General features: G+C 38.8%; 1 protein-coding gene across 3 annotated transcripts; it reads right to left on the reverse strand.

Annotated features, from left to right (window-relative positions):
* Positions 1-4,697: 4,697 nt before the first annotated feature.
* On the reverse strand, positions 4,698-16,681 carry LOC112715615 (autophagy-related protein 2). Of its 3 annotated transcripts, XM_025767385.3 has the most exons (15): positions 16,201-16,681; positions 14,555-15,639; positions 14,024-14,172; positions 13,691-13,863; positions 10,426-13,581; positions 10,208-10,320; positions 9,615-9,822; positions 8,145-8,258; positions 7,859-7,966; positions 7,643-7,775; positions 6,924-7,123; positions 6,196-6,392; positions 5,895-6,109; positions 5,469-5,588; positions 4,698-5,122 (listed from the first exon to the last, which is right to left on the reverse strand). In XM_025767385.3, the coding sequence occupies exons 1-13, from the start codon at positions 16,402-16,404 to the stop codon at positions 6,040-6,042; spliced, it is 5,910 nt and encodes a 1,969-aa protein (XP_025623170.1). In that variant the 5' UTR covers positions 16,405-16,681; the 3' UTR covers positions 4,698-5,122; positions 5,469-5,588; positions 5,895-6,039. The 3 variants fall into 3 exon arrangements, with proteins under 3 accessions (XP_025623170.1, XP_025623169.1, XP_025623171.1); XM_025767384.3 differs by lacking the exon at positions 4,698-5,122 and having other exon boundaries at positions 5,325-5,588; XM_025767386.3 differs by lacking the exon at positions 4,698-5,122 and having other exon boundaries at positions 5,325-5,646.
* Positions 16,682-18,031: the final 1,350 nt, after the last annotated feature.

Genomic DNA, 18,031 nt, shown 5'->3' on the forward strand with positions numbered 1-18,031 from the left:
TCCTAATGTCATCTCGGCGATAAAGTCGGACATGACCTGTGCCTTGATTGCGTTCCAGGGTTCGAACTTTATTTGGAATTGAGATAGCTTGATGGACCATGCTAGCATTCTTCCTGCCAGTTTGGGCTTTTGTAGTACTTGCTTGACCGCTTGGTCGGTTTGAACTGTCACGGGGTGGGCCTGGAAGTATTGTCGCAAGCGTCAGGAGGCTGTAAGGAGCGTGAGGGCCAGCTTTTCTAGGCGCGAGTAGCGAGTTTCCGTGTCTTGAAAAACTTTGCTTATGAAGTAGATGGGTTGTTGTTCCATATTCTCATTTTCGCGGATGAGTGCTGCTGTGAGTGCTTCTTCCGTTATGGAGAGGTAAAAGTAAAGGCTCTCCCCTGTTCGGGGTTTGGCGAGAACTGGTGGTTCCGCTAAGACTTTTTTGAAATGTTGGAATGCTTCTTTGCATTTTGCTTCCCATTTGAAGGGGGGCCCCTTCTTCATTAACTTGAAGAAAGGGATTGCTTTTTGTGCCGATACCCCGAGAAAGCGAGATAGCGCGGTGAGCCGGCCGGTGAGTTTTTGGATGTCGTTGAGGTTTTTTGGGCTTGTCATTTCAAGGATAGCTCGACATTTCTCAGGGTTAGCTTCTACCCCCCGCTGTGTAATCATAAAGCCAAGGAACTTTCCTGCTTCCATTCCGAAGGCACATTTTGTCGGGTTAAGGTGCATTCGGTGCTTTCGTAAGGTGTTCATTATGAGTTCGAGGTCGCTGATGAGTTGCTCGCCGGATTCGGTCTTGGCGAGCATGTCGTCTATATAGACCTCTAACTTGGTCCCGGACAGGTTCTAGAATATCTTGTTGACGAGCCTTTGGTAGGTGGCTCCGGCGTTTTTCAGGCCGAAGGGCATGACTGTGTAGCAGTACGTTCCCTCGGGGGTGATAAAAGCCGTTTTTTCCTCGTCAGGTCGGTGCATGGGTATCTGATTATACCCGGAGTATGCGTCCATGAAGCTGAGGTATCGGTGGCCGGATGCGGTGTCGATCAGACTGTCGATGTTGGGTAGAGGGAAGGCGTCCTTTGGACAAGCTTTGTTTAGGTCCGTATAGTCGACGCACATTCGCCACTTCCCGTTAAACTTTTTGACTAACACGATGTTTGCCAACCATGTCGTGTAGGGTAGTTCCCTGATAAAGTTTGCTTCGAGTACGGCTTTTACTTGATCTTTAACTTCAGCTGCTCGGTCCGGGGATATTTTCCGTCTTCTTTGTGCCACAGGTTTGGCTTTGGGATCTCTGGAAAACCGGTGGGACATTAGGTTGGGGTCTATTCCTGGCATATAGGCTGGTGTGAATGCGAATAGGTCTCTGTTCTGTTTCAGGATTTGGGAGAGATCCTCTTTAAAGTCGTACGGGAGGTTCCTGTTGATAAAAGTGTACTCGTCTTTGGTTCGCCCTATTTGCCGTTTTTCCATGTCACCTTCTGGTTCCGGCCTAGGTTGGTCATCTTGTCGGGCATCCAGGTCGGCTAAGAATATGCCGGCCGCGTCTGGAGACTTTTTCTGTAGAGCTAGGCTGGCGTTATCGCACTCTACTACGATTTCTCGGTCTCTGTGGATGGTACCTATGGAGCCTTCTTCTGTTGTGAACTTCATGAGGAGGTATTTGGTGAAGATGACGGCGGAGAGGTCATTGATTATTTTCCTTCCGAGGATGGAATTGTAGGCGGTGGAGTCTTTGAGGACCATGAACTCGGATAGGATTGTCTTCCTCAGTTTTTCCGTTCCTATGGTGAGGGGGAAGGCGATGGAGCCGTCTAGTTTGAGGAAGTTGTCACCGAGTCCCGTGACGCCGTTGCGGTGTGTTTGGAGATTATCGTTGCGGAGTCCGAGCTTGTCGAAGGCTCCTCTGAAGAGGATGTTGGAGTCTGCTCCTCTGTCCACTAATATCCTTCGTACTAGCCCTGTTCCGATCCTTGCCGAGATGACAAAAGGGGCATCTTCGGCAGAGGTGTCGTGTTGGCAGTCCTCGGATTGGAATGTTACCGTGTTGTCGGCGGTGGTGGCTGGGGTTTGGTTCCGGACTGCTAGGACTTTGATGTCCTTTTTTAGTGTTGATTTTGATTTGCCCGATATGTCTTTGCCTGTGATGACATTTACTATTATGGTCGGGTCCGTTTTTGGGCTCTCCCTGGGGTTGTCTTTGTATTCTTGGGTTGCGCCCCTCTCTCTCCGGTGACCTGTCCCTTTTGGTGCATTTTGGTTCTCTGATAATCTTGGCGAACTCGGGAAGCTTACAGTCTCTTATGGCTTGTTCGAGGGCATCTTTTAGGTCAAAACAGTCTTGTGTCCTATGCCTGTAACCTCTATGGTAGTCACAGTATAGGGTTTTGTTGCCGCCGGTTCTTTCTTTGAGCTGTCGGGCCCTCGAGATGATACCTCGATCCGCTATTTGGTGGTATATTTCGGTAATCGGGGCCGTCAGGGGTGTGTAGCTAGAGAATTTGCCAATTCTAGGTGACCGGTTTGTGTTTGCTGGTTTGGGATGGTCCTTTTGACATTCTCTGGATAGAGGGTTATATCGAGACGCCGAGTTGCCGTGTTGGGATTTGCCGTGCTGTCGTTTGTTGGCGGCTACGACCTGACTGACCTCCTCGTCGTTTATGTATTCCCTGGCGACGTTCTGGATCTCGTTCATGGTCCATACTGGTTTGGTGGTAAGGTGCTTATGGAAGTCCTCGTTCATGAGTCCGTTGGTTAGGCAGAGGCTTGCGACGGAATCTGTGAGTCCGTCAACCGTCAGGCATTCATCGTTGAAGCAGTCGAGGTATTTTCTTGTGGACTCGTCTTGTTTCTGCGTGACTCCTAATAGGCTGATAGGGTGTTTAGCTTTAGTGATTCTGGTGGTGAATTGGGCCATGAACTTCCGCGAGATGTCGTGGAAACCGGTTATGGATCCGTTGGGGAGGGCGTTGAACCGTTTGATTGCTGGTCCGGCTAGGGTTATCGGGAAAGCTCTGCATCGGACTGCGTCGGCAGCTCCTTCTAGGTTCATCCTGGCCTCGAAGGCCGTTAGGTGCTCTTGGGGATCTTTGGTTCCGTCGTACTTCATGTCTGTGGGTTTATCAAAACCTTTAGGGAGCTTTGCCCTTAAGATTCTTTCGGTGAAAGGAGTGGCTCCCATTATTATGTGGTCGTTTCTTGTGCGCTTGGTTTCTGGTGTCGTCGGTCTTCATCCGTGTCATGTTGATGAGCTGGATCTCGGGAGACGCTGCGATTGTGCCTCTTGCTGTGTCGCCGGTTTGGCGATCTTCCGTGTCTGGGATAGCGAGAGATGCTTCGATTGTTTCTCCTGTTATTTTGCCGGTCTAGCGACCTGCCGCGATGGGATCTTGATCTGGAGGTCACGTGACTTCCGTTTTCGGCGTTGTATTTTTCCTTGGTAGCGACTCTGCCTTCAAGTTCTTGAACTCGTAGGCAGAGTTCTTGGATTATTTGGGCTGCTTTGTCCCCCGTGTTTTCGGGATGTCGTGGTCCGACGACGTCGGGTCCGTTTTCTTTGTTGTGTGCCGGGGTAGCCCGGTGGACAGTGCTTGCTATCCTTCCGTGGAGTGCAGCTTCTTGGTGTTCGAGAGTTGGATTTCTTGTTCGGGAGTTATCTTGGTAGCTTATGGAATGCTCTTCCAGTTCGTCCGCCATTCCGGCTTGATCGGCGTAAGTTTCCCACAGACGGCACCAATGTATAAGATGTCTCTGATACGGGTTGAGAGATGGATCGGAAACTTGCGGGTCAAGGCGGATGCCGGATTATTTGACTGGAGCAATGGGGATGGTACCTACAAAGACACTCTGAAGCTCAAGTCAGAATGGATCTGAGAGGTATAAAGTGTGAGGAATGAATGAATACCTAGAGGGACCTGGGTCCTCTATTTATAGGTGATGGTGGCTATCTTATCTTGTTTGACTAAGATAAGGGAGACGTTTGAATTCGAAAGTTGGTTAGGGGCTCTAGTGGGCCGGTTCCGCAGACCATTCCAGGTGTAGGATCCGTGGGCCGGATCCCTAACAATAGTGATGTAAACATTATAATTAAATGTCTTTGAAATTTTTTAAATTAAAAATATGTCAAATTAAAGTATTTATTCAATACGATTTCATCTGCTTTGAAAATGTGACTGAAATACAACCAAGCATAGGAGCGATTAAGTTTCATACGTAATATTATAGGAGCGATTAAGTATTTATATCATTTAAGTGTATTTTTATGACGGCAGAACGAAATATTCCCCTACTCGTTAGTAGTTACAGCATGAAGCAACTTTTACAGTGGCTAATCGCTTGTGAATTTTCATGGGCGCTCGAGTTCACTTTCAGGAAAAATCAATGAGTATGACTCGTAAAAAGTCTCTATAACAAAAAGCATGCAATGTAAAACCTTCATGAAAAATAATTGAATTTTAACGGTGGTATGAATGAGTTCACAGTTAAATTTATCGGGAGTCTTCGCAATTCAGCCGGAGACTGCAAAAACTGAGGATGGAAAGGGTCTGGAAAGTGTGGTGAGCTCCTCAAGCTTAGTTAAGCTTGCCATGGTTTCATTGCCCCCCATCAAGTTCAATTCAAATTTGGTAAAACAAATCTAAAGGTCTATCACTAACCAATGTATTATTATATGCATAAGACGAGATTCAAAATTTCAAACTCAGCAACACCTATTTAAATAAACAAATAAACTAACCACTTGACTAACCAAAATTGATTATTCAATTTCTATAATTTATTGGAGTATGTAGCGACAGATACACGAAGATTTACATGGACATAAATAATATTTTTGGCATGTTGAAATTAAGAGCATGCCTCTCAAGTAAAACAGCAGGGAGTTCCACCAATGTGATACCAAAGTACACTGCATTCTAGTAAATTAAGTAGCGGAAGAAGCCATATCACTGTAGACACTTTTCTCCCAAAGCTTGGAAGTTGGAAAGGTGCACGCACTTTGTGCATCACGTGTAAGTCTGCATCAATAACTACGGTGCCATATTGATGCCACATTTCAAACCATATACCGAAGCGCATATGCAGTCAATACTTGTATACTCTTAGATCACATTTGAAGCCAATGCTCAACACGAGGCTTCTATTGAGGCCAAGAGCCAATCACAACATAAGTCAATAGGAATTAGATACAAATAGTGCCTATGAGCTTAAAATATGCACAGAAAAGCAAACATGAATTGACAATAATCAGTTACTAATGATCACTCCCTATTAACAGAGGAGAGTTAAAACATTGCAAGAAAATAATGGCAAAGTAAATTAAAAAATTGGACAGTAAGGTGTAGTAATAATAACGTTGCACACTACATTTTACAACAAATAATGGTAATATACATGGATATATCATTATCAAGGTTTTGAAAGAATGATATTAAATAATTCTGTACACGATCTAACTATAGGCTAAAGCAATTGGGTCACTATACCTACTACGACTGCCGTTTGAATAAGGACAGGATAAGAAGCACCATCCTATTTACGGTATATATACAATTAATCTTGATCATAAGAATCAGCTCACTGCCCGGTTCCGCTACTGTACAGATCTGCAGTTAATGAGCACATTCAGAAGTGGGAAATGAGATACCAAGTAACACTTCAACTCTACAAGCATAAATAACAAGTCAATTCACTCAAAACGCAACATTCAGAATCATCGTTATCAAGGTAAACATATTACGACAGGATTATGCATAATGAGAATGGTATACAACAGCAGCAACAACAACAACAACAAAGCCTTATCCCACTAAATGGGGTAGGCTACATGGATCAGACGACATCATTAAACCCTATCATGTATCATGTACAGGGAAGATCAACTATCTACTAACAAAGGAGAGATAACTCACATGATACACAGGACACTGCCATTGATTTTTAGAGCTCCTTCAATCTCCTGTCAATATGCAAGACTATCAACTACTCAATCCTCACACAATAATCTGCACAAAGAATTAGCAAGAAATATTTAACATTCGCTATTGCCATCATTAATCATTCTTCATCCCATGGTTGTGTCGGACAATACTTCTCCATGGACTCTCGTTTACGTTCGGGATCAAGGCTGAAATGTGAAAAACGGCATAGTCATATCTGGTTCTAGAATTATCAACTGAAAAAGAATAATCTAAAATCAAATTCATTGCAAACCTATTTCTGAATCCAAGAAGAGCATAGTGTACTGCACTGGCACAAGCAGAAGCAGGAGCTATGGTGGCTGCAGGAACTGCTCGAACTGCAGCTGCCAATGCGGGTCCTGCACCAGAGCCACGTTGGTATTTTTTCAAGGGGTTCTGAACCAACACAGCAGCAGATTTTCCCAAGCCATCACTGAGGGTCTCGTAAGCCTGAAAAGTCAAGAAGGGAAAAACCTTTATGTAATTAGGATAAAAGGCCAAAAAAAACATAATAATAATAATAATAATAATAATAATAATAATAATAATAATAATAATAATAAAAATTCTTACCAGAGAAATAAGGAGTAATTGAAACTTAATCACATGCTAAATGAGGCAAGAAACATAACTAACAATGAAAACATGGTTTATTATGTATAACGCATTCATTAAGGACAATAATTTTGCCACAACCAACTCTGAATACTCAAATGGCTTAATTTTTCTGTTGGTCCTTATAGTTTTTCAAATTTTCAATTAGATCATTATTATAGTTTAAACATTTTTAATTGAGTCCCTATATAGATAAACATTTTTTAAATATTCGTTTGTGTTTGAGGTAGGATGAATTATAAAACATTCTAAAAGCAAATATTACAACTAGTAAGAATCTAATTATAAATTTATCTAATATAAGGATCTAATTAAATTTTTAAACTTGCAAGTATTCGCGTATATATATATAGTTTCCCATCCCACCTGTTGAATTCCCTCTTGGGCATCTTTAGGTTGATTAGATCGAACATCCGTGTTCAATTTATCTTTCGGAGCGAAAGAAACTGGAGAAGGTTTGCTTGCAAGGATCTCTGCTTGGTGCAGAATGTCATGGGCTCCAGCAGCTAAATGAACTCCAAGCCCAACAGCTTCAAGAGAAAGGCTTCGAAGAAACGCAATGGTACCTGAAAAGATATTCAACTTCTATGAAGACTAAACCCAAGTTAGGCAAATTAACATTAGAACTCAGCGGACCAGAAAACTGACCAAACAATTTTATAATCATACGGTACTTCTCTATGAAATATAGGATGGAAACTTAAAAAAAATCCCAGCCAAAGGAGCATCAAAATTGACTTCCTTAATTTGTATTAAGTTCTTGCAATTAAACACGATGCTGACTCGCAATCAATTCAGCTAATCATACACTGTACAAAGTAATATTAAACTCAATGACAGGACATTCCTCTTGCAACAGTAAACAAATGAAGAAATTAGTGATATCTTTCATCAAGAAGGAAAGTTTTGCTCAATATTATCAATTTTTCGATATTGTAGATCATATAGATAATGAAAGCCACTTTCTGATTACCAACAAATTTTTCCAAATATTTTGATAAACTCATAATGCTTAAGCTGCTTTTTGCTAGGACATATATCCAACAAATGCGTAAAGGATTGAAGAAATTTTAGAATTAACCTACCTCTCTGCAATCCCTTGAGCACTCTCTGCTCCTTCTTATAGTTTTTAACTGGAGATGAAACCAGCTTAGCAGCACCAGTACCAACAGCAATTAATGAGCGTACAGTAGGAAGCCCTTGCAGTATTTTATGAACCTACGTATTGAAAATTATGAATTATGAGGGGCAAAAATATTAATCACATTCTAAAGGAATATAATCCCTGTCTATTAGCACACCTGACTCTGTGATATATCTACCAACCACTCTCCAACAGCTGTTTCGCAAACACTGCCCCAACCATAGATGCCAGCAGCATGAACATGTTTCAGGTTTAGCTCAACCCCCTGAGACAAAGTACAGATGTATCATCAAAAAGTTCAAATAACACGTCCAAAGAAAAAGAACCTTTTTAATAAACATTTACTACAATGTCAACATAGTCCATCAGACAACTATATAGTAGGAAGGATTAAGAAAATTACATAGAATAGCGGAAAAAAATAAAATAAATAGAAAGATTACCTTCCAAGGGACAAGATTTACAAGTTCTACATATTTTCCATGTCTTAATGCTGCTAGATCTACGTGCTTGGGACTATAATCAACTCGAATAAGAATAGGCCATATATCTAGCTTCTGAAACCAAAATGAATGCACCAATACATTAATATTATCATATACAAGACAGCTTCATATGATTAACTCGTCTTTTATCAAGTCTAAGATGCAGATTCAACACCAGTGTTTCTTGAAGAAGACACTTTAGAAAACAAAATAATCAGCAACATGATGCATCGAATGAGCGACAGCCTTTCATAAGTGAAAATAATAGATTGAATGGCATTTTTAGTAATTTGATTTCCGTGTTTCTTGACAAACCTCATAGCAGAACATAGTAAATTAAAGAATAATGTTAGAAATAAGGAGTATATATATATATCTATCATATCTTAGCATATCATACAATATCTCTTAGGATTAACTTTTAAGTTCTTTATTATTCTGTGATTGTTTCCTTATTTGATAGGATTAGGCATTTCCTATTATTATTAATAGGTATAAGTGTGCCTCTTATAACACATAACATAATCATCAGTATTTCATATTATCTCATTTCTCTTCTTCCTCTCTAAAATCCACAATTTCAACATAGTATCAGAGCAGAACAACCCACGTGACTTATGGCCTTCCTTTCAGCTACCAAGTTCCCATAATTCGGAACTGTTGTTCATATTATTTTCTAAAGCGATTGTTCACCACCTTCTCTACAATGTTGTGCATTTACCGACAACTACAACATGAAGAATATTAGGTTGTGTTTTCCTTCCAACCTCTCATTGTGAATTAAACTAATGGCAAAATTCTATTTTTCTTTTCACTCAGTCCACTTCGAGGCTTCTTAAAGCCTCCAAGTTTTCAGAACTATTCAAGGTTTCCTGTGGTTCTCAATGAAACATTCGCTGCCTTCGGTGCACGTTCTCCAACCTTCATTGTAGATTTACAGCCTTGGTTGCTGTTTGAAAAACTCAACTGATAAGTGTGTTGCCTTTCTTCTTCAAAATCATGCAATCCTCCAACAAGTTGGTAAGTTGATGGTCATTCCAACTACCTTCTTATGCTAATTTTCAGACATATTCCAGCATCCCTATGTTGCCTTGCTGGTCTTCATGGAGGTCATTTTATATTTTCAAGGGTTAAATTGTAAGGAGCTTAAAGCTTATTAAGTTTAGCTTGTGGAGGGTATTAGAAATAGAGAGTATATTTTATGATATCTCCTAGTACCACTTCTGAATTTTTTTTTTTCGATTATCCTATGATTAGCCATTTCATATTATTATAAATAGGTATCACAACATAATCGTATCAGTATTGTCATCTTATCTCTATTCTTCCTCTCCTACCTAAAATCCACAATCTCAAGAGATAATTATTAAAAATGTAAAGCAAAACATAGAAATTATAAATTTAAGAATGTTACAGAACATCGCTTGCCTGAAAATAAGGAAGCAGTGCCTCCTGAGCAATTGAAGAGTGTTCGAGATCATTACTTCTCGCTAGCAAAGATTTTGAACCCTCCAAATCTTGGAAATTATTAGGACACTGATCATTTGATGAGGCTTTTCCCCCAAAGAAATTAACAAGAAAATCAAGCTGGGATTGATGTAGATGCACCAGTAAAGGCAGAGCAGCAACATTTAACCTGAAAAGGAGAAAATAAAAGAATTTTATGAATCTCTTCCTCTTGTTTATTCCAATATACTATATTAAAATTTATAGGTAATTCCCTCAAATAAACTGAGATGAGAAAAGAAACACCAAGATAACTAATATCTCAAATATATAACAACACAAGTAGATCCCAACCCAAAAAGACAACTTGGTAATCATGCACTGCAAAACTCACAAGCCAACACAATAATGTTTTTAGCAAACAAGAACAATTATCTAGGGCTCCTTGTGGCAAGTCGAAACAACAACTAAATCTTTAGTCCCAATGATATGAGGATTATATATCTATATTTTAAAAAAAAAAAAATCTTCCATCACCTTGCAAAACAGTTGGAATTATATTGTAATACTCTTACCTATACTCCTCAAGGGGAGTTAGAGGATCTGGTCTCACTGCCTCCAAGTCCAACTTAAATGCTTTTGAATGAGATTCCCGAGGACGGCCTTTTGAGTGATAATATCCTAGCACCTTCCCATTCAAAAAGTATAGCACTATAAAATTCCAGAACTTGCAAGTTCCAATATGCTTGATATAAAGTTATGTAATTGAAAGCATATGAATTTTCAAAAATACCAGTTTCCAAGGTGCATCTTGGCCTCTGTCATACAGATAAAAATCTTGAACAGACACAGACATCTTAGATACAAGTAATCCACCTTCGGGAAATGCATCATACTGAAATTTCATGCCAGACAATGCCAATTCCAACAAAATAGCTTTATCTCTGCCAGAATGCTGTCCACTTTTTCCTGAATCAGGCCAGTCCAAGCCCCCATACATTTTCCATCTTATATCAATTTTTTTAAGAACCACACGGCCACAAGGCTCACTGTGTGGTGAACTTTCATTGGATGGAATCATGATATGATCTGAAGCCTTTATCAATCCAATTTGTTCACTTTCCTCTGAAATGTGATTTTCTAGTACTTCAAAAGAGTTGCCTCCATACCATCCACCAGTTTCTTTACCAATATCTCTATGTTCTACATCCCTCAATGTTTGAAGAGAAGGCTCATCAGAATGTATACCTACGCACAACTCTGACAGAGGGCATAAGTCTGACAAAATATAGCTTTCTATAATCTCTGGAAAGCAACCCTCCTGAAGAAATGAAGTATGACTACCTTCTGGGCCTATTACAGGCATGGAGTCGGTCAAATTTAACTCATGATAGAGAACCTCAGGCTCATCTAGACTCTTCTGACCAATCTCAATCAAGCTTCCATCAAATGGCATTCCTGATTCAAAGGAATTAGATTTCCGTGTATTGGTGTCATTTACTTGAAATGCATCTTCGCATATTTCATCCATCAGGCCTGATATACCAGATCCATCTTTTGAAAATGGTTTTGAAGCAAGCTGTTGAGTAGTTGAAGCCATAGACTCACAGCTAAAATCCTTATTTTCATCATAAAATTCATCCTGTTGCTGTGCCTGTTGAACATTATCCCACCTATTCTGCAAATGAACAAGAGATTCCTCCACATCAGGGGCAAATAACTGTTGAAGTTGAGTGGCCAAACGAATCAAAGTAGCTGTTGTGTCGTGGCAAGTTTCCACACAAAGGTGAGATTTAGATAATTCAAGTTCCCATAGAAGACCACTAGGACAGTTGGTTTTCAGAATTGCCTCCATTAAAGCTTCCTGAGCAACTTTAACATAACCACTTTTCTGAAGATGCCCAACACTATAAGTGCCAGAGAATTGATTCAGCTCAGACACTAAACGAAGCAAAAGCCCCAGTTCTTGCACTCTAATTTGAAACACACTTTCTACTGAAGCTTCCAATGTTGAATTTGAAAGAGTCAAGGAGGAGGCAGCAAATAGACAAGCAACATATTGTTCAGCCATATCTTGTGAAGAAAAGCTAGACTTTGAATTGGGAAGGTCACTCTCAACCACCAGATTCTTCAAATAAGGCTCATAGCTCAATGCAATATCAATCAAGCTAAGAACAAAAGAAGTTGAGTAAGAAGGATATGATTCCTCTTTCGAAATAGTGGTACCATCTACATCTTTGGTATTAGAAGCATGCAACTTAAAAAAAGATGATATTGCATGAAACCAATCCAAACGACCACCGACTGCAATTACAGTGCCACAACTGACCGTTATAGATGTAATATTATGGAAATTCTCAGGATCAGACAGATAGATAATATCAGAACCAGAAACCCTAGAAGATAATGCATTAGAACCACCTCCATCACCTCGCTTAACGGAGGTATTGCTACAAGTAAGCAGGAGAAACTCATTATCAGGAACTCCAGTGATAAACCCAAATAACTTGCCTTCTCCATGAGTTAACCGGAAGAAACCAGCATTGTTGATACCCCCAGTATTAGTGACGGATAGTAATTCAAACCTTTGAACCTTCAGCTTGAATTGATGCCACATTCCAGGAAGCTCACTCTGCATAGAACTTCTGACAGTCTCAGTTGTGTCCCTACTAATAAGAATTTCTACACAATCACATTCCACAACCACTGATGATTGTGAGACAGTAGATTCTTTCTCACTTTTAGTTTCCTGAGAAGTTGGACATGCCAAAGCATTTAGCATCTGGTGTAACAAGTGATGTATGCCTTTATATTGGGAATCGCTCACATTAATCACAACCTTTGACATATGAACATGCATGAAAAATGATGAGCTTAGAACCATCTCTTCTTCAGTTTGAGATTTCCAATCTTCCAGGTCCTTCACTGTTGATGCAGATGCGAACTCATACCCTCCTCCTGAACTATCATCTTGACCCCTTAGCTCTGAATGAGCAAATAACCTAGCTTTCTTTGCAATCCAAGGCCCAGTTACTTGACCAGCCTGCCAAACTACACTAACAACAGAGTAATAATCTCTTTTGCATGCAATAGAAAGAATCCGACTAGCAGAAAATTTCTCATGCTGCGCATTATAGGAGATGATTTTAACACTGTCATCACTTGATGTGATCACGTAAGCATCTAAATCACAAAATTTCAACTGAAGAGATTGTGCAGCTACCGAAGAAAATCTTTTCTTTGAATTTGCATTTGAGGTTTGAGTACCATCTGGAAGGAAGCCCTTGTTCAAAGGCGATGAAGTAAAATCAAGAGTAATAAACTGTGCCCACGAAAAGAATGTTGCATGATCTTCGCCTCCTTCAACAGGGAAACAAAGCATTACCCTTGCATTAGAAATAGATATATCGCCATGCAAACAGCTTGGTGAGGAGAAGGATGTGACACAAGGACCAGAACCTCCTTCCATGTCACTCAGAGATGATCCACACTTCTTATCTGCATTAGACACACTTCCCTTTCCCTCATCATGCAATTGAAGAGATTTCCCAATTTCCGTTAGCAGGCCAACTAGTGCATTTATTACAGGAAAGATTATCCAGAAAATAAATGGGGGCAGGATCAACGAGAATGATGTCTGCCCAGTCAGACAACCATCTGATGAACTTGATTGCATAGTAAACTTGCAACTGGTGATACCAAATGTTCTAAACAATGTAACTTTCATTAAGAAATCCTCATTTTCAAATGGAAAATCTGTTGCAACTGGCCCAATCAATGAATCTGAATGTAGACCATATGATGCAGACAGAGGAAGAGCATCGAGAACCTTAACTTGTAGTTTTTGAACCAAAGCACTTTGATCTTTTGCATCAACTCCATTGTTCAAGAAACTAGCAATCTCTGCATGGTTCACTGTTCCATTAAGAGTCATACCTTGAGGACATACCTGTTGAAGTTACAATGTGTGGAATTTATTCAAAAATCAAAATCAAATATCATAGAGAATATATGGGTAGATGATGCTGGAAGGCAGGTAAAGAGAGTGCAGAACTTACCTGCAAAGTAAGAACAATTTTATTGCATGTTGCACCAAGGTAGTCAATCTTAAATCTTCCCAGTTTATCAAGTTTAGGGTCACAAAATTGTTCCTGTTCTTCATCACAGAAGGGCAAAACAACAGATATTCCAGCAAACGTTGCCCTGAGATTGGTCTCCACATGTTGCTGTTCTGTTGAGTAATGTCATAAAGAACAAATCAGTAACCAGCATATTATCGAAAGAAATATTTATGTATTCTGTAACAAATAATGGATATAAGAGCCCCATATATTTGTAGAGTGTAAAATAAAATTGAAGAAATAAAGTTTCCATGACTAGATGTAAAGTACCAGTTGGAATATGCATGGATCCAGAAGCCAGGGTGGATGCAGCAGTAATGGCACTAAAAACAGAATATGTCCAATTCCACATTCCACTGCTCCCTAAAGCTGATTGAGAATTTCTCATTCCATCAAAACATTCAAAAAATTGGTCCACACTGCAATATTGCGCATAAGAACAGAATTTTTAGTGATATCCAAAACTATGATAAAGGAATCATTAATGTTAAGAACCCCTACAAAATGATAAAAAAAAAAGCAGATGTGATTTGATTAGCACGTAAATAATAGTTATCAAGAGGAAGAAACATTATGAGGATCATAGTGATAGATAAATAAGAGTAAAATAAAAAACAACTGGAGTTTCTCCATGGGTTGTTCAATCAACAGGAAATGAATAATTAGAAAGCTGTGCTGCTTCACAAAAACAAAGCATAAACAGGGAAAATATTAACAATTATATCCTCAGCATCAAGCATTGGTCAAACTTCCACTCTTCTTGAACAACTATGGCATTTAAAATAAGAAAAGAGAACCTGCCTCGCTCCAAAGTCAAGTTCTTGAATACCATCTTTATGATTTTTACGAGTAGAAAGTGGCACCCAATCTGATATAAGATGAGGCGCAGGAAGCAAATCTTCAGTAGGGGATTCTGGTTGAGTCAAAGAAGTGTAATCAGCTGGCAGATTACCATGATCAGCTATCATTTCATTGGTGGCATTCACAATAGGAACAGAATCTGCTGAATGGAATGACAAAGTTGAATTCATTTGAGAAGATCCTCTTAAATTGTTATTTGTGCTACCTTTGCCAGTCATACCCACATTCTTAAAACTTTCCCATGAATACAATAGCCATTTAAGTGTGCTAGGTTGAAATCTTAACACCACGGGATCAACATAAACATCTGCATCCAACTTGCGAGCATCTAAAGAACCATTGTTCCAAGGAATACTTAATTTTACATTCCCTCCAAATCCATCTTGTCTCCCGGTCATGATTGGGCATGTGGCTTGTTTTGGCCTCAAAATGGTTTCACCACTTCCTGCTCCTAAAACAGGTTGAAAGGATAACTCATTATCTTCACGGTCTATTTTGAGAAACTCAACTACTGCTCCATGAAACTTTACAAAATTGGTTAACTGGCTTATTCCAAGAACATCAACTTTTGAGTCAGCATCTTCAGCCAGACTTGTTCCACACTGTATTTCAGAAATTCGAAGAACTAAGGTACGATGACATTCGGATTTGGGCTCTACACCCCCCAAATATGGTTCAAAAGCAACAATTGCATTTGTTATTTTCAAATGGAAGCTGGTGAGCAACCACTTTATCATCTTTGCAATAGTTTTAACACCTTCATGAACATCCATTGAAGTTGACTTCAGAGAATCATCTGCCATTTCATGCTCACTTCTAGTAGAACTATATTTGGCATGTTGATTGTCATTATTTTCAGAGCCACAAGCTTCATCTCCACCACGTGAGTTTACATCTGTGGAGGGAGAAACCACTAGTTCAAGCTCATTCACTTCAACCTCACAACCTTTACCACTCCAAGGCATTTTAACTAACAGGTAGCCAATTGATCCTTCTTTTACTATCAAGGATGCTGTCTTTCCAAGCTGTAAAAACATGAGCAGAAGAACCCCAAAAAGTTAGTCAATATAAGCAAAACACATATAGGGTTACTCTGCAACAAAAATTAAAGCCGCCTTCATGAATTCACATTACTCTCTCCAACAAGCGCCAACTGACGGAATCAGTTTCAATGAATACTGATTTTGTTTTTCATACTCCCATTCCCCAGTCCTTCAATCACAACTAAACTACGCATTTATTGCTAGAACAACCAATTTAAAAGAAGCATCAAACTCGAAGCATTGCATTCCATGAGTATGATGAGGCGGAAACAGATTCCATTATCTAATTACCGCTGACATTAACTTATTTTGCCTTTTAAAACTACTTGTAATCAAACCCCCCACACACTTAGGACATTCTCAAAATTCAAAATTCCCCTAAATATTTATCAAATCCAAACATGCACACACTATATCCATTGTTCATTCATCGATATCATCACATCACATTAAAAACAAACCAGAGTGTTATCGTAACACGGAAACTAAATTGAAAAGCATTAAAAAAAAAAACAAAAACAAGAGAGAGTAGCAGAGCAATACCTTGGCGTTGATGAAGTCGACGTTGAGAGCAAGATCTGTGAGCTGAATGGTGCCTTGGGTGAGCTGCACGTCGAGCTGGTCAAGGTCGACGTCACCATGGATGAACTGCCCCAGTTTCTTTTTCAGGAAGAACTTGAAAACCCTCTTCAGCGCCCACCGCGAGAACATGGCCTCCGCCGATTTCGCAATGTTCCAAGGAAACATCGTTTTCGAATTTGCGGCGGAGACTTGAAAAGAATTTCTTAGCGAACAATATTCAGCAAAATTAGGGTTTATGGTGAGATGCTAGGAACAGGAAGGGCAAAATCAGAGGAATTAAACGGTGGATTGCGACGGCAGAGGATGGTGGTGGCGGCGGCGACGCGCAACGATAATAAAGCTCCATACGAAGGGGAACACAACCACTTAAAGTAATGAAAGGTGTTTTAAAACTTTTCAATAGGAGTCTCCTTCTTCAACTTTTTTTTTTTATCTTTTATTTATTTTATTTTATTTTATTTTATTTTATTTTATTTTATCTTTCTTGTTTCAGCTTCAGTATTTGCCTCATCTTCGTAGCAAACCTTTTCTTATCTTCATCATCATTATTTTAAAAATAAAATATAAAACAGATTTAGCCTTATTTACTGTTATTTTCGGATTTTGATTTGATTTTGGCTTCTTAATACTTTACTGTCATCAATCAATCCTTTTGGCAGGTTAATATTTTCTGAGAGTACGGTTACGGCGAGGTAGTGTTTGTTTTAAAGTATTAGGATAGAAATTGAAAAATTGAGATTTATTATTATATTTGTTAATTTAAAGATTAATATTAAAATTTTAGTTTTTATTTTTAAAGTTAAACTAAAGATATAAAAGATTGAAATTTTTTGGGATAAATATTAAAATTTTAATAATATTTTATATTTAAAATATTTATATTTTAATTAACTAATTTTATTTTTATTTTTTATACAAATTAAATTAGAGTTTTATTTTTATTTTAATTTTTATCTCTCATTTTATACTAAACACAATACTAAAATTTATTTTAGTTTTTCTCAATCTCTATTTTTCAGTCTCAATCTCTCTTCTAAACGCTAACTCTTGAGTGACAGTTATTTTGGGTGTCAAGAAAGTCCCAACACAAGGTAGGGTATCATTTCGCGATAAAGTTGTAGGCACTTTTTCATTGGCTATACTTCTTTGTTGATTATAAGGACGCTATAGTTTTTAATCTAAACTACACAGTCTTGTCATACAAACTTCACGGTATTTGGAATGAAGTGTGGCTATGAACTTCTTGACGTGGGATATGGCTATTTTTGACAAAGTTTGATACGGTAGAAGAAAGAGACAGAATTTTGTTAGAAAAATCATGGATGATGAATAGCCACTATGTAAAAATCAAACTGTGAAATTCTTCTTTTAGAGCGGGTGAAAGATTCTTGGATCCACCATAGTATGGTGGATTAGAATTACATGGTTACCTCATGTATTATCATGGAAAATTCATGAATAAGATAGTTTCAGCGATAAGTAACTCCGTTAAGATCGATTTTGCATCAAAATCAGTAGAGAAGGGTAAATACACTCGTACTTGTTTTCAGATCGATTTGGGTTTATCAGTAGCGCGAATAATTGTAGTAAATGAAATTGAATATAATATTGAATATGAAAGTTTGTATTTAGTTTGTGGGCTCTGTGATTGTTACGAGTATATTGCAAGAGAGTATTCAAAAAGAAAAAAAAGATGAAGTCAATATCAGTTCATTATTTGTAATGGCAGTTGAGAAACAGCAACCACAAAATTTGACATCGAAAATTTTGAATTGTAGAAAATTAGACAACC

Source organism: Arachis hypogaea, chromosome 10 (genome assembly GCF_003086295.3).
Source record: "Arachis hypogaea cultivar Tifrunner chromosome 10, arahy.Tifrunner.gnm2.J5K5, whole genome shotgun sequence".
Classification (NCBI taxonomy): domain Eukaryota; kingdom Viridiplantae; phylum Streptophyta; class Magnoliopsida; order Fabales; family Fabaceae; genus Arachis; species Arachis hypogaea.

Bases quoted from the DNA above. Each gene is read 5' to 3' on its own strand.
- LOC112715615 (XM_025767385.3), bottom strand. From the start codon at position 16,404: ATGTTTCCTTGGAACATTGCGAAATCGGCGGAGGCCATGTTCTCGCGG. The intron at 13,582-13,690 runs GTAAGTTCTGCA...TAACTTCAACAG, and splicing joins AAATTGTTCTTACTTTGCAG to GTATGTCCTCAAGGTATGAC. The intron at 7,124-7,642 runs GTAGGTTAATTC...ATATCTTTTCAG, and splicing joins GCTCAAGGGATTGCAGAGAG to GTACCATTGCGTTTCTTCGA.